Here is a 17,450-nt window from a genome sequence, read left to right on the forward strand (position 1 = left end):
ATCACGTGACAAATGACGTCCGAAGCAGCAACTGTTTCGTTGCCTGAATGAATCAGCTGCCTGGTTCATGGTCCAATCAGGTGATTCACTGCCCCGATTCCGACAGGTGACAGGTTGAAACAGTTTTGAATTTGAGCGCCATTAACACTTTATAAACGCTCTAAACAATGCACAATTTGTGGGTTGTTATCGTAGTTGCAGAGTTATTGCGTTTGTATTGATTAATTGCGTTTGTATTGATTCATTGCGTTTGTATTGATTCATTGCGTTTGTATTGATTCATTATGTTTGTATTGATTCATGACTGTTCCCAATCCCCTCCTGTCATAGTTACACAAGCACACCCCAACCTATACAATATTTCCCCAGCATTCTCTCCTCAATAACATAATACACACATTCATCAATCTTTATTTGTAAATAGAACATGATATAGATACAAATTTTTAAAGCAAATACACTTTCAATCCAAGGGTGATCAAAGCAAACATGCTTCAGAACAAAAGGTGTTTTCTACAAAAACACTGCTCGCTAGATGTGTGCGTGTGCATGCATGCGAGTATGTAATTAAAAGCCTCATGTCCATCAACTAGCCTTCCTAATTTGGCTGCAGCCTTGCACTTTGCCAGTAGAGGTCACTGTAACTGAAGCTTCAAGTAGTGAACCCATTTTTGAAACAATTGGCTCAAGTGGTTCAGTGCTTCACAAAAGCTTCATTTGCCCATCACTATCAGGAGTTACGCTAAAGAGGCTCCAACTCTGCTGACAACTGAAAGGAACCAGGGAGGAAACATAAGGTGACAAAACAAACAGCAGAGAGGACGATCCCCATGTGTGTCACCGAGCTGACAGGAGGCTCCACAAACAGCTTGAGCGTTGTCAGACCAAGTTTGACCAAAGCTCCCACCCGCCAACCCACACACACACACACACACACACACACACACACGTACAATTACCCCAGCCGATGAAGGACTATAAAACAAACAAACATTAACTAAACAAGTTATCATTAGCAGGATTCAATTGGTACTGTGAGACAGAAAAGTTGGGCTGTGGTTATTTATGCACATTTGTAATGACAGTAACCATCCCTCTATATCTTTGACATTCAGTCAGGGTGGAAATGCTCTTTTTAAGACCTTTTTTTCTTTGCTGGAATCTGTACAACCACAAACACACTTAAAGAAATGCTGCAACACTGCTTTTATTAGACTTCATTCACATTAGACAAACATGTACATTTTAAAATGAAGTCGCGCACATGTGACTACAAACACATACTCACACAGAGGGGCTTCTGTTAGGCTTCAGAACTGAGTGTAATGCTTACAAGTTATTTATTCCAGACTTAATAAATCAATCCAAGAACACACATACACATCCAACTTCATTGTACATTCATAGGATAAGATAAGATAAGAGAGCACAGACTTTATTGATACCACACTGGGGAATTTTACTCTCTACAGCAGCTCCATATACAACACTGCAGATATGAAAATACACATTAAATAAAAAAATACAAAAATACAGATATAATTGGAAATAGAGAAAATTGAATGAAGGTTATATGTACACTCTATACAGCTTTTTCATACAGATGTGAGTGATATAGAACATTCATCCATCTGTGCCTCTTGTTTGCCTAAAAGCACACCCATACTGTCCATACAGTACTGTACATGTTCACCAGTGAGGAAGGGAAGAACAATGTCTTTCCTAATGCTAGTGGTTCCACTCAACATTTCAACCAGATATGAGAGGTGCAAATTTTAGGAGCTCAAAATGCATTCCATGTATGATCTGAATACATCACTGTACTATTTGGGGTTTTTTTGCTGTTAACTCGACTTACAGATGAACTGATTCTATCATGTCAGTTAAAAAAGTGAAAGTGGATGAGTAAATATATATAAAAAAATCTATGAAAATAGATTTATATGGAAGTTGAGTCATACAGTATGGGAAGAAATAGGTATCAACACTGACAAGGGGGCTAACATTCTCCACCCAGGATCTCACCCATCTCAGTGTAGATGCCCCAACCTGCAGGAGGAGTTTCTAGTGCAGTGACAGGGGCATGATCTTTATGTTGCTGTCCTTTAGAGGATACAGACCAAAACCAGGATGCAGTGGCTCAGTGAAAGTTGTACGCACAGTGTACAGGTGGGTCAGTGTATCAGGAAAGACCTCAAAAAAGGACAAAATACCCGCTGGCCAGTCCAGATACACTCCTATGGTACTACTGTGTGTAGCACAGTCCATAAACTCCAGACAGGAATTGTTATGATAAAACTTCCCTTCATAAAACCAGCACCAAGACATTTCATTTTTTCCCAAAGACATTTCAGCTGAACAATCTGACACCCTAGCTATACTCTTGTATGTCACTCCAACATCAGCTGAAAAACACTCAACCTCCCAGTAATGGCGATCGGTCAGACCTTCTTCACACAGTACTTGAAAGCAGGCAAATCTGTCTGGATTATCAGGATACGGCTGCTTCTCACTAACATATGTTGCCTTTTTGTTCTCCTCTGTCAAAATTATATTCACGTCTGCTGTGTTGGGGTCCAGTGTCAGATCACAGGCATCTGCAATTAAGACAGGAGAAACAATTAATAAGGGAGAGCTATTTCTGTGAGTGTGATCTCTTGATCTCAGATTGTTTTAGTAAAATCTTGCATCATCACGTTAGAGATACGTTACAACTCTGTCAAACCCTTCTGGATGATGTCAACATGTTATGTAATCAAAATTAAAACGAGATGTAGAAAGATGTAGAAGATGTCAGGTGTCAGATCCTTTACCAGGTAATAACCTATGCTGAAACTCACCTAATCATGAATCAAAGGACCAGTGTGTAGGATTTAGGGGTATTTAGCAGTGTAGTTGCAGATCGCAACTCCCTCACTTCACCCTGCCCTTCTAAGCACGAAAGAGGAACTACGCTGGCCATAACAAATGTGAAGGGCCTATCTAGAAACAGTTTTTGTATATTAAAGTCAAGTTTGATTAAAAACAGCCCTTCTTTTTTACAATGGTACAGCCATGGCCTCAGCTTGATAGTATCCTTGTTAGTCCTGATATAGACACTCAAAGTAGACTGGCATTCTTTATTTCTGCCTGTCCATTAGTTTTGTATATCAGGTCACTTTGGTGTGCATTACACAGCAGTATATCACAGTGATACCAGTACCATGCATGTTACAACATCACAGCTATAGCATTTCATTTACAATAATTATGTTCTTACGTCGTCTCAGCAGCTTCAAGTCAAACCAGTACTCTTCATTTTGGTCCACACTGATGGGAAATGGAGGGAAGGCAGTTGAAAATGTCACAAATATCTTCCCACATGCATTTCAAATTAAACAAATAAAGTGAATCTTGCTAATGAATCTTGGAATAATGATAGGAGTGTGTCTGTTAGCCTGTTTGAGCATACTTGAGTTTCTCCAGACTGCAACGTGAATCCCGTTGTATTTCAGTCAGCAGTTTGACTCCTTGATCTGTCAGGTGATTAAAGCTCAGGTCCAGCTCCCCGAGCCTGCAGTGGTCAGACCTCAGAGCCGAGGCCAGGGCAGCGCATCCATTTCCTGTCACTTTACAGAATGACAGCCTACAGAAATCACACAACGGACATTTAAGACGTGTGGTAGATGATCAGCACTAGTTTTTACTTGTTAACACACATTGACACTATCAATGTCATGACAGCTTAAATATGAATAAAGAACTTGCTGGACACAGTAAAATTACTTTCAGAGGTAAATTTGTATGTAACACAATACAGGTATTCACTCCATCCTCACTGACAAGGAAATACAGTTGACAATGTATTAGAAATGCATCCCAGCATGCCACTTCAATTCAACAGCAGCACAGCCTCCAAAATACCCATAAAGTTGAATGAACGCATGTATACAACATTATAAGATCAGTGAATGTCTATAGAACTTCATTAAAGAGCACTGCTGTTGTGTGTGTGTTTTGGAAAAAGCTGAATTCAGGTAAAAGTCAATTAGTAATGTCAACGTAAATAAGAGTTATTGTTTAAACTGACCGTAATATTTTCAAACCACAGTGTGGGTTCATCAGTGCATTACACAGCGCCATCATTCCTGAGTCGTGCAGGTCATTGTAGCTCAGGTCCAGCTCGGCCAGGTGGGAGTGTTTGGAGCTGAGCACTGAGGCCAACGCCTTACAACCTTTCTCAGTGAGTCTGTTCTGACTGAGACTGCATGACAAATGTAGGAATATAATTTACCTCTCATCATGCAGAATATTTGAAAAATATTTACATGCAAAAGTAATTTTTACTAATTTATGAGTTTACTACTTGTTTATCTACATATACGATCATAATTTAGTTTTTATGACTTAAAGGACCAGTGTGTAGGATTCAGTGGCATCTAGTGGTGTAGTTGCAGATTGCAATCATTTGAATAAATACCACCATGCATGGTTGTTCAACATGGCGGCCTCTGTGAGGAGGACGCACTCCCTCTGTAGATAAAAACATGTTCTTTCTAAGGTGACGAGAACACGATTCTTGTGATTTGTGTATACAGAGGTGATTACTGTATATACAATATAAAACATACCTATGAATTTTATATTCTATTTCTGCCAATAGATGTTACACACTGGACCTTTAATGTTATGTTATTTGACATTTTCTTCTACTAAACCTTCATTGAGCTGATGAAATTAACCTTATCAGACATTATTAGCACACTTCCTAACACATATTTCGGTTCCTTGTTTCTTCTATTTTTTAAGTCTTGTTTTTTTAATGCAGTGCAATGTATTGCAGTCTTTTACCTCAATATTTCAAGAGTACAGTTTGTGTTCATCAGACCTGTAGAGAGGATCTCCATTTCTGAGTCTTTAAAATTGGCGTAACTCAGTTCCAGCTCTCTCAGGTAACATGGTTTGGATGTGAATGCTGTCACCAACTGCTTACAGATGTCTGCAGTCTGAGGATTTCGGTTTAGTCTTTTGGTAAAGAGATAATAAAAATGACATATATAAGAAGTACATAAATTGGACATACATGCATTAGATATTGTAACTTAGAGGGACAGCTTTCCCCAGGATGTGAATGAGCCTTTGTAGAACATAGTGCACATCATTTCTACCTTACAACATGGCCAAGAAATCAGATGTAAAACCTTTTATGCACCATACCTCCATGTTTAGGGGAATAATATGTCTGAGACTGACCTGAGCTTCTCCAGTTTAGGGCTGTCTAGCCCAACAGAAAGCACAGAGCATAATGAGCCCTTCAGTATGCTGCCACTCAGCTCCAGTTCTCTTAGATTTGAGATGATTGATTTGATAGCTGACGCCAACTGTTCACATTCGTTTTGTGAGAGTCCATAACCAGACAGACTACAAACACAGAGGACAAAAAGAGGTGAACATAGTCATATCAGTGTATTTATAACAGTTGTTGAGATATTTCACTCTGAATAGAAGCTACATTGTTTTGGTGGGCCTTGAAGAAGGTTTGGATGCAAGAGACCCAAATGATTGTGAATGACTGCTACCAGCATGACAAACAAGTTGGCAACAGTGAATGCATTGGTGACTGAATGCCCCTTTGTTGGTGCTAATATTGGCCTGGCTGGCTGAATGCACATAACACCAATATTTATAGTCTATTAGTCCTTTAGGATGAGTGAGTAAGCCTGTAAAATAAACTATATAAAAACATTTTTAAATTGCAAGTATTTAATATCTTACACAAATTCATAATTAGAAAGTAATAAAAAAAAGAAAAAAAGACAAATAGCAACACAACACAATTGAAAATAATAGTTTTACTAACCTCAGAGCTTCTAGTTGGCAGTGAGGGCTTATCAGTCCATCAATCAAGTACTTTGCACCTTTACTATAAAATGTACTATTTATCAGGCGCAGTTCAGTTAGCACAGAGTTTGACATTCGAAGGGCTGAGGAGATTGTTTCACCAAGCCAAGCATCAACATGCACCCCTGAGATTCTGCAGACAATAAAAACGACAATCATGAATGATCAGATAAAGTTTTAGATGCATACAATTAATTTGCCACTATGCTTGCAATTTAAAATGTGTGTTTGTGTGTGCTATATAAAAAAACATTTCTTTTTTAATATAATGTTAGTTACAAAGAAAATATTGCATTTCAGATATAGTGAAAATAAAAGTTTAAGTGACCAACTCACCTTGCTTTTTTGCTGTTCCTCACAGCTGGGAGAAGCCTAAAAATGCCTCTTCTTGATGGTCTGAATTTGTTTAGGTCGAATTCATCTAGGGGCGTATTTGACATTAGAATTAAGTCGGCCAGGGCTGAGCACTGAACAGGAGAGAGCTGTCTTTCTGGCCTGTGATTTTGTTTCAGACACTGCTGCACAGTATCATGTAGGGAACTGTCTTTCAGCTCGATCAGGCAGTGAACAAGGTTCAGACATCTTTCACCTGAGCAGTCCGCTAAGTCTATTTCTATTAGACTTTTCCTAATTTCCTCAACAGCTTCAGAATGTTCATCTGTCTGCTGAATCAGGCCATAAAGCAGTTTTTGTGTTGATTGTAGAGACATACCAATAAGGAACCTGAGGAACATGTCGAGTTCTCCTGTCTTTCTCAGAGTTGAATTAGCTATTGAAATTTCAATCAGTTCATTCACAGGTAAATCAACTGGATCAGCATCCAAGATAGACTTGAGCTCTTCCTCAGACCCTATGAGCAGGAAGTCCTTGAGGCTTGGAGAGTCTATTTTTTTACTTGCAAAACTGTGGTACACAAACAAAGCAGCAAAGTACTCCTGAACTGTCAGATGCACAAAGCAGTAGAGTTTCCTTCTGTTAAACACATTCTCTTCTTTGAATATCTCTGTGCACAACCCACAGTAAACTCCAGCTTTCAGTATGTCAATGCCATACTTGTTCAGATCATGGACAGTAAATACGATTTTGCCTTCTTTCAGATGTTCAAATGCCATCCTGCCTAACTTTAAAATGAATTCTTCATTTGACTTGAAGATCATCTCTTTATCTGACTCATTCTGGTTATCATACTTTTCAGTTGCTACTTGCATTTGAATGCAAAGGAAGTGAGTGTACATCTCAGTAAGAGTTGTAGGTATTTTTATGTTTTCATCTTGAGTGTTGTCCTTTTCTAGCAACCACGCAAGAACTTTTGCCGCAATCCAACAGAAGATAGGTATGTGACACATAATGTATAAGCTACGGGATTTCGAGATGTTGTTAATAATTCGTTCAGCAACTGCCTTGTCCTCAACTCTCTTCTCGAAGTACTGTATTTTTTGCTCATTATTAAATCCTTTGACCTCAGTCCATTGGTACACAAACTGACGAGGAATGCGGTGAACTGCTCCTGGTCTTGAGGTTATCCAGATAAGAGCGGAGGGAAGAAGATGTTCCCGGATTAGGTTGGTCACCAGAGTGTCCACCGATGATTCCTTAGTGGCATCTGTCAGTCTTTTGGTTGTTTTGAAATTCAGTTGAAGTTGGCTTTCATCAAGACCATCAAAAATGAACAAGACTTTGTGATTGGCAAATATTCTTGCAACTGCTATGTTTTTAAGTTCTGGGTGGAAGTCTTTCACGAGTGTCTCAAGACTAAACTGATCATCTAAGACCAGGTTTAGCTCTCTGAATGGTAGCACAAAGATAAAGTCCAGATCCTGATTGGCTCCACCATCTGCCCAGTCAAGGATGAACTTCTTCACAGAGACAGTTTTTCCAATGCCAGCAATTCCCTTAGTCATCACAATTCTGATAGCTCTCTCTTCTCTTCTGTCTTGCCCAGATGAGACGCTACCTTCTGGTGTACTTTTAAAGATGTCATTGCAGTTGATTTTAGTTCCCTCAGCTGTTTGATTCCTCGCCTTATCTTCAATCTCCCAGATCTCATGTTGTTCATTGACATGTTCACTCTCTCCGTGAATTATGTGAAGCTCTGTGTAAATTCTGTCCAATGATTTTGCATCCTTACGATCTGTGCCAGTGCCTTCAAACTCATATCTAAACTTTTCCCTTAGAAATGCTTTGTGTTTTCTGATGACTTCTGTGACATCTTCTGCTGCAATAAAAAAGTTAACATAATCAAAGCAGTTTCGTGAGCATACAATATTTTGAACTTTACTGCATTTGATCTTGTCAATGTACTAAAATTGAAATGTATTACTATACTAACTATTATAACCATCATCATGTTTTAGACAAAGACCTCAGCAGAGGTTAAGTCATCAAAAAAAACCTCACATACTTCCACATATGTCTGGGTGAATGTCGTTGAAAATTCTGTAGAATGCAGATTTGGCTCTTTTAGACCCTTTTATAGCCTTGAAGAGCTCCCTCATCTGCTCCTGGCTGGTCCTGGCAGCCTTGATGTTGTTGTACATCTCATTATGAATTATTTTCCGCTGGACCATCTCATCCGCTATTACCATCACTGAAGTGACACTCTGAATGAGCTTAGCCCTGTTGTTGTCCACCCAGTCAGCTTCTTTTAAAAAGATAACAAACACATGATGGCACATATCATCATATTTTACAAGCATGCCACAGAATAAATGGCCTCTAAGGCATGCACATACTTTTCTTGTAATTGGAATTTTATGGTCACCAGTTAAAATAAAGATAGTGTTTGCTCTACTTTAACTCACCTTTCTCCTCTGTGACGGATGAATCAGGATCATGTGTTTTGGAGATGGCAGGCCTGACAAATAACAAAAACAACTGTGTTTTACAGATGTAACAGGTAACAATGCTTCTAACTAGGGCTGGGTATTAAAACCTTTTAAGTGATTTCGATACTGATTCCTTTATGAAGGATTTTTTTTTATACCAATTTTATCTTATTTATTTTAACAAAAGAAAATTACATAACACAGCTTTTTCCACCACAAAGAGTAGAGTATTACAAGTATCTAGCAGACAGTCCATTTACCATACAGTGTTAGATAGGCAATGACCAACATAGACGAGGGGGGCAAAGGCATACCTGACAAACAGAACAGCCAAAACACTGCACACTTTCCTGATTTGCCCTGAAACGGCAAGTCAGTCTACAAGAGTCAAAATGCATCAAATCAAATATGATACTTAAAAGACCAGAGTGAGAAAGAGCGTGAAACAGCCAAGGCCACACAAAACGCCACAAAGTCAGCACAGTTTCCAAAAATAAATAAGAATATATTCAAAGTCACCATTTGACATTTTCAAAGGAGCATAATCCGCCAGTTGTTGTTGAAACGTTTGTATCCACCATGCCCGGCACCTCTTCTGTCCGGCTGCCTACTTGAATTGCTGCAGCTCGTACGCCTGAGGTGACCACACAGAGAGCGTTTCTGCTGCTACCAGCCCTATCTTTCTATGCTGAGTTTGCCATTGATAAATACAATACAATAAAAGTCTTGATGACAGATGAATGGATTCTGTCCATAAAAACGCAAAAGAGCTTTTAATATTATATAATTTTGTGACGCCTATGCTACGATCGACATTTGAATGATTCGACAGTATCAAAGCAATTTGGTCAGTGCCATAAAAGTATCAAGTATCAAAGTTCAATACCCAACCCTACTTCTAACAACTGCTTATTTTATAATCCGTTCATATTTATCATATTTACAGTATACAGTATATTTTACAGGAATTTATTTATGAACGTACAGAAACACCGCTTTAGTGTCAATGCAGAAATGATAATGCTGATGATGAAGTCTCACCTTGGGGTGTTAACTTCAACCACAGTGTATTCCTGTGGCAGAGTGCTGCTCTTCTCAAGACAACCCAGTTTTTTAGAGCAAGTTTCTTCTTTTTCTTTCCTCCCTAAAGTTTCCTCATTTGTTGTCTCCCTTACGACTTCCTCCTCCTCCTGCAGACATGGCCTTTTTTGGAGAAAAGGAGATCTTTCTCCACTTTCCACTATGGTGGAAACCTCATCTTTCTTCTGATCAGGTTTGTAACACTCTTTTCCCCTTGATTTGCCCCTCCTGAGTTTCGAGCATTGGCTCCCCATGATGTTATTTCTTCAGTGTCAGCTCTGTGAATCTGTCATTTAGAAAGTGTTTAAATGCTCCATTCAGTCCTTAGAACAGCCAAACTTGCTGTCATTATGTAGTGGCTTTACGACAGCTGACCCTGTAAAAGTGAAAGTGAAAGGACAAGAAAAATTTTTTTGATCTGCATCTATCTTGTGTTTTAATATAAATTTGGTACATATTACAATATCAGAACTGCTATGCAGTAGATATGTAACAGTTTTAGTTTTAATTCATACAGTTATTATTAACCATTCTGTGTCAAAAGTAAAATCCGTGTTTGTTTGGTCTGTACTTTTATTCTAAACACATAAAATATTTAATTGGACTATTCATCTGCATTTTTTTTCACTAACGTGCACAGATAGATTTAAATGTGTTATTTTACCTTTGTATCTGAAGTCCTATGGTAAGCTGCAGCAGGAAAGACCGTTGCATTTTTCAATGTCTGTGGGTGTTGCCTAACTGTTATTTTTAACAGGAAGAGAACAGAGCATTTGGTGGGTGGACCCAGCTGAGAGTGTGTGAGAGGAAACATGCATTCTATGTAATGGCCAGCAGGGGGCAGCTCCATTGGCTGGAATGAAACAACCATACCATGCAGTCTTATGGAGAGCTCAGTAAACAGTTTCCCAATGAGTTTATGGTCTCAGTCTCTAGTTTCAAGTCTTCTTCCACGGTCCGTGTATGTTTTGGTCATTGGATTTTCCTTTCAGAAACGGGTATTAAAAAAGAGAAAACGAGTGGTTATTTGATTTTCGTTTTAAAATACAAAAATTAAAATTGAAATACAAGGCGTTTTTCTTTTTCATGGTCAAAAGGGGATGAGCGAAATTTAAAAAATGATTCGATTTTCATTTTCTATTTCATATAACAAAAAATAAAATCACTAGAAAACAGAAACGGAAAAAAGGCCTGTTTTTTCATATTCTGAGACCGGATGTTGTCATTTACAGGACGGTGCTGTGTAGAAGAAACAGTAGAGCAGTAGACTGCGGTCAATCCAGTCGTGAGTCCGATCTCCGTGGTCAAATCAGCCGCACTTAAATTTACAGTGTACAAGTATTCTCAGCATTATGGTAAATGCGGAGAAACAGTGTGTTTACTTCTGGTTTTCAAAATAAAGGTATTTAGAACAGTAAGCTATAATTCGAACCTACATTTAATATAAAATTTGTTACATTAAAGTGTTTTATGCGCCCCTGATGAATAAAAAACACTTTATATCAAGTATCTTTACTGCACCAGTGTGGAGAAATGCCAAAATAAAAGTCTCATATTTATGCCTCCAGAGATTGCATATTTGACCATATTTGAGGTACTGTAAAAACATATTGCTCAGTGTTTCCTGGCTACTGATGGTATATTTGACTTTTGCACATATGAGACTACAAGTATACTTAATATCAAGCATTTTTATTGTACCAATTTGGAGAAATTCAACAATAAAAGTCCATATTTGTACCTCCAAGTGGTATTTTCATATATTTTGAGCTACTTTAAAAACAATAATTCCTGGCTATGGATGGTATATCTTACTTCTACACATCTAAGACTACAAGCATACTTAATATCAAGCATTTCTACTGCACCAATGTGGAGAAATTTAAGAATAAAAGGTGGTTCCACTGTGTGTGGAACCAACTGCAACAGCTGTCACGCGAATCTGTAAAAGGGAAAAATAATATATGAGGAAGAGACAGTAGGTACAATGGTGTTTTGAAGTTAAAACTAATTCTTTTCCCTTTTACAGATTCAGTGTGACAGCTGTAGAGCTGCAAAATAAGACGATTTTTGTCATGATTACTGCATCATTATTGAAGTAACGTTATAATGAAAATGCTTCAACCATAGCCTGGAAATATTGAGCACTGGTGCAGTAAAGATACTTGATATAACGTGTTTTTTATCCATCAGAGGCGCATGAAACACTTTAATGTAACATATTTTATTTTAAATGTAGGTTCGAATGATAGCTTACTGTTCTTAATACCTTTATTTTGAAAACCGGAAGTAAATGCGCTGTTTCTCCGCATTTACCATAATGCTGAGAATACTTGTACACTCTAAATTTAAGTGCGGCTGATTTGACCACGGAGATCGGACTCACGGCGGGATAAACCGGACTCCACCCCTCCACTTTTTTTTCCCCCCCCCCCCCCCCTATAAAAAAAAACACCCCCCCAAAAAAAAAAAAAAAACCCTTCTTTCCCTCCTTTTTTTTTTTAATTTATTTTTTTTTTTATAAAAAAAAAAAAAAAAAAAAAAAAAAAAAATTTTTAAATTTACCTTATCCCTTTTAAAAAAAAAAAAAAAAAAAAATTTAATTTTAAATTTTTTAAAATAAAAAAAAAAAAAAAAAAAAAAAAAAAATCCCTTTTTTAATTTTTTAAAAAAAATTAAAAAAAAAAAAAACAAAAAAAAAAAAACTTCCACACAACTCAATGTTTATTTTGTGTATATATGGTCCAATTTAGAGTAAAATAGATGATGAAGCAGTGTATGCTTTTGGGTATGGCTGCCTTGTGTCATTCTTGGTGAGTGTGTCCAGCACAACGCACAAAACTCAGATAGACCTGTCAAACTAGGCAGCACTGATAAAATATGAATCAAGGTTCTGTTCCCGTATTGCCTATTTCACAAACATATTTTAGTGTACTGTTTAGCTGTAATAAGAGAATGTGTGACCAGGGGAGATGCCATTGTGGTGTACGTAGTTCCCTCACAGAAGTAGAAAACCTGGTTAATCAAGACAACAAGATGCTAATAATTTATACACACAATAAAATAATACACAAAATAATTAACACATAATATAACATATTTAATGACAATTAAAAATTTTCGTAAAAAAAAAAAAAGACATCACCACAGCAACATATCGTCATGCGTGTTTCGTTTTGCCATCCTGCCAATCCATCAGACTGTTTGTTTTTCCCGTGCTGTAAGGAAGGTCTGGCTAAATCCATGCGAATGCAGCATACCTCTCCAGGAGGCGTGTGTGTGTGTGTGTCTGTGGGGTCACTGTCAGTGCATGGGATCAAGGGAAAGACTGCTGTCCGATAGTTCTTCTACAGATGTCTAAAGCACAAGTCCAAGGGTAACAAAATCTGCACTTTAAAATCAACCAGGCAATCTTGTGATGACGACAAAACTTCAAAAGGGTATTGGGCAAATCTGTTACCTCTAGATAGAGCAAGCCCTGTGGTGTCTATCTATCTATCTAACTCTTGGCAAAGAAATATGAAATTGAATGCATATTTCCCAAAATGTGTCACTGTATACAAATTCAGTGTATCTTTATGTGGCAAAAATGTGAAATTCAGTGTGGGTGTACAAGCGGGTGAAGTCTCCAAAAATGTGTGTGTTCATATCTGTGCATGCACATGTACGTTTATCTCTGAGATGTGTGTGTATCAGGAGTTACGCAAAAGAGGCTCCAACTCTGCGGACAACTGAAAGGAACCAGGGAGGAAACATAAGGTGACAAAACAAACAGCAGTGTCATGTGTGTCACCGAGCTGACAGGAGGCTCCACAAACAGCTTTAGCATTGTCAGACCAAGTTTGACCAAAGCTCCCACCCACCAACCCACACAGACACACATACACACACACACACACACACACGTACAATTGCCCCAGCCAATGAAGGACTATAAACCAGGACCTGCTCAAAGATGGGAGAATGTGGACGAGATGAAGTAGAAAAGCTAGCAATCTCAGTGACCAAATCACACTAAGCACTAGCCAAGACACAAAGAATAGATCAGATTCATCTTTGAGTTATTACCCTGGAATATTAAAAAAAAAAAGTATATCTGGTGATTGTGGCTATTCTAGGTCAGTTTTTAATGTATGATTGGTATTGATTTTTTTTCTTTTTTAGTATGTTTTTTTTTTTTTACAGTTTAGTTAAGTTTCATTCCGTCCATCAAGATTAGATTTCTCATTCATCCCAACCTTGTTCTTAAGACAGCAAATTCTCAGTGTCTTCAAATTATCATTAGCAGTATTCAATGGATATCATCATAAAATCATCTTTTTCTATGCCATGTCATATTTCATGCTTTGTTTCCTATCTATATTATTGTCACTCTGTCCTGCTATTAAAAGGACATACATACAGCTACAGCACAGTTCAAAGTCTAAAGTGTTCTGCAGTGGAATATGGGTACTGTGGGAGACAGAAAGTTGGGCTGTGGTTATTTATGCACATTTGTAATGACAGTAACCATCCCTCCATATCTTTGACATTCAGTCAGGGTGGAAATGCTCTTTTTAAGACCTTTTTTTCTTTGCTGGAATCTGTACAACTACAAACACACCTAAAGAAAAGCTGCAACACTGCTTTTATTAGACTTCATTCACATTAGACAAAAATGTCATATTTTTTAGATTTTTAAAATCTATTGTGTTTGTAGTCGCACATGCTCACACAGAGGGGCTTCTGTTAGCCTTCAGAACTGAGTATAATGCTTACAAGTTATTTATTCCAAACTTAATAAATCAATCCAAGAACACACATAAACATCCAACTCCATTGTACATTCATAGGATAAGATAAGATAGCACAGACTTTATTGATACCACACTGGGGAATTTTACTCTCTACAGCAGCTCCATATACAACACTGCAGATATGAAAATACACATTAAATAAAAAAATACTGATATAATTGGACACTGAAAAAATTGAACGAAGGTTATATGTACACTCTATACAGCTTTTTCATACAGATGTGATTAATATGGAACATTCATCCATCTGTGCCTCTTGTTTGCCTAAAAGCACACCCATACTGTCCATACAGTACTGTACATGTTCACCAGTGAGGAAGGGAAGAACAGTGTCTTTCCTAATGCTAGTGGTTCCCCTCAACATTTCAACCAGATATGAGAGGTGCATATTTTAGGAGCTCAAAATGCATTCCATGTATGATCTGAATACATCACTATTTTTTTTATTTTTTTTTGTTAACTTGACTTACAGATAAACAGATTCTATCATGTCAGTTAAAAAAAGTGAAAGTAGATGAGTAAATATCTATAAAATAATCAATAAAACTAGATTTCTATGGAAATTGAGTCATACAGTGTGGGAAGAAATAGGTATCAACACTGACAAATGAGTATCAGTTTCAGCAAGAGGGGCTAACATTCTCCACCCAGGATCTCGCCCATCTCAGTGTAGATGCCCCAACCTGCAGGAGGAGTTTCTAGTGCAATGACAGGGGCATGGTCTTTATGTTGCTGTCCTCTAGAGGATACAGACCAAAACCAGGATGCAGTGGCTCAGTGAAAGTTGTACGCACAGTGTACACGTGGGTCAGTGTATCAGGAAAGACCTCAAAAAAGGACAAAATACCCGCTGGCCAGTCCAGATACACTCCTATGGTACTACTGCGTGTAGCACAGTCCATAAACTCCAGACAGGAATTATTATGATAAAACTTCCCTACCAAGACATTTCATTTTTTCCAAAAGACATTTCTTCTGAACAATCTGACACCCTAGCTATACTCTTGTATGTCACTCCAACATCAGCTGAAAAACACTCAACCTCCCAGTAATGGCGATCGGTCAGACCCTCTTCACACAGTACTTGATAGCAGGCAAATCTGTCTGGATTATCAGGATACGGCTGCTTCTCACTAACATATGTTGCCTTTTTGTTCTCCTCTGTCAAAATGATATGCACGTCTGCTGTGTTGGGGTCCAGTGTCAGATCACAGGCATCTGCAATTAAGATGAGAGAAACAATAATAAGGGAGAGCTATTTCTGTGAGTGTGATCTCTTGATCTCAGATTGTTTTAGTATAATCTTGCATCATCACGTTAGAGATACGTTACAACTCTGTCAAACCCTTCTGGATGATGTCAACATGTTATGTAATCAAAATTAAAACGAGATGTAGAAAGATGTAGAAGATGTCAGGTGTCAGATCCTTTACCAGGTAATAACTTATGCTGAAACTCACCTAGTGTGTGTTATTCTCCTCATGAATCAAAGGACCAGTGTGTAGGATTTAGTGGCATTTAGCAGTGTAGTTGCAGATTGCAACTCAACTCCCTCACTTCACCCTGCCCTTTGAAGCACGAAAGAGAAACTATGCTGGCCATAACAAATGTGAAGGGCCTATCTAGAAACAGTGTTTGTATATTCTGGGCTACTGTTGAAAAATGGTAGTTCAACATGATCGACTCCATGGAAGGCGACCCACAGCTTCTGTAAATATAAAAGGCTTCTTCTAAGGTAACACAAAAATAACTATTCCTATATGCAGGTGATTATACACTAAGGAAAACAGAGTTGTGCATTATATATTTGGTTTATGCCAATAGATCCTTCTAAATGTTACACACTGGACCTTTAAACTTACTACAAACTAAAAAAAGTAGTGTAGTAGTTTAAGTATGACTTAAAAACAGTATACCTTTTTTACAACGGTACAGCCATGGCCTCAGCTTGATAGTATCCTTGTTAGTCCTGATATAGACACTCAAAGTAGACTGGCATTCTTTATTTCTGCCTGTCCATTAGTTTTGTATATCAGGTCACTTTGGTGTGCATTACACAGCAGTATAGCGTAGTGATACCAGAATCATGCATGTTACAACATCACAGCTATAGCATTTCATTTAAAATAATTATGTTCTTACATCGTCTCAGCAGCTTCAAGTCAAACCAGTACTCTTCATTTTGGTCCACACTGATGGGAAATGGAGGGAAGGCAGTTGAAAACGCCACAAATATCTTCCCACATGCATTTCAAATTAAACAAATAAAGTGAATCTTGCTAATTCATCTTGGAATAATGATAGGAGTGTGTCTGTTAGCCTGTTTGAGCATACTTGAGTTTCTCCAGACTGCAACGTGAATCCCGTTGTATTTCAGTCAGCAGTTTGACTCCTTGATCTGTCAGGTGATTAAAGCTCAGGTCCAGCTCCCCGAGCCTGCAGTGGTCAGACCTCAGAGCCGAGGCCAGGGCAGCACATCCATTTCCTGTCACTGTACAGAATGACAGCCTACAGAAATCACACAACGAACATTTAGACGTGTGGTAGATGATCAGCACTAATTTTTACTTGTTAACACAAGTTGACACTATAAATGTCATGACAGCACAGCCTCCAAAATCCCCATAAAGTTGAATGAACGCATGTATACAATAGTTGAATGTCTATAGAACTTAGAATTTTATTAAAGAGAACTGCTGTTGTGTGTGCGTGTGTATTTGAAAAAGCTGAATTCAGGTAAAGGTGAATTAGAGAACGACACGATTCTTGTTTAAACTAACCTAATATTTTTAAAACACAAGGGGGGTTATCATCAATACAAAACCCCCCCCCCCCCCCCCTTTTACACCCCCCGGGGGGGTTTTTGGAA

The 17,450-nt window shown here is 38.1% G+C and overlaps 1 protein-coding gene and 1 pseudogene across 4 annotated transcripts; both read right to left on the reverse strand.

Moving 5' to 3' along the window:
* Positions 1-1,191: 1,191 nt before the first annotated feature.
* On the reverse strand, positions 1,192-10,565 carry LOC127356420 (protein NLRC3-like). 4 transcript variants are annotated; one of them, XM_051388137.1, is made up of 12 exons: positions 10,450-10,565; positions 9,747-10,161; positions 8,682-8,734; positions 8,282-8,518; positions 6,217-8,095; positions 5,840-6,013; positions 5,233-5,400; positions 4,831-5,004; positions 4,070-4,243; positions 3,452-3,625; positions 3,260-3,309; positions 1,192-2,597 (listed from the first exon to the last, which is right to left on the reverse strand). In XM_051388137.1, the coding sequence occupies exons 2-12, from the start codon at positions 10,037-10,039 to the stop codon at positions 2,065-2,067; spliced, it is 3,909 nt and encodes a 1,302-aa protein (XP_051244097.1). In that variant the 5' UTR covers positions 10,040-10,161; positions 10,450-10,565; the 3' UTR covers positions 1,192-2,064. The 4 variants fall into 4 exon arrangements, with proteins under 4 accessions (XP_051244097.1, XP_051244098.1, XP_051244096.1 ...); XM_051388138.1 differs by having other exon boundaries at positions 6,217-8,092; positions 8,282-8,521; XM_051388136.1 differs by having other exon boundaries at positions 8,282-8,521.
* Positions 10,566-14,603: 4,038 nt separating this feature from the next.
* On the reverse strand, positions 14,604-17,225 carry LOC127356771 (stonustoxin subunit beta-like; annotated as a pseudogene).
* Positions 17,226-17,450: the final 225 nt, after the last annotated feature.

Source organism: Dicentrarchus labrax, unplaced genomic scaffold (genome assembly GCF_905237075.1).
Source record: "Dicentrarchus labrax unplaced genomic scaffold, dlabrax2021, whole genome shotgun sequence".
In the NCBI taxonomy this organism is placed as follows: Eukaryota; Metazoa; Chordata; class Actinopteri; family Moronidae; genus Dicentrarchus; species Dicentrarchus labrax.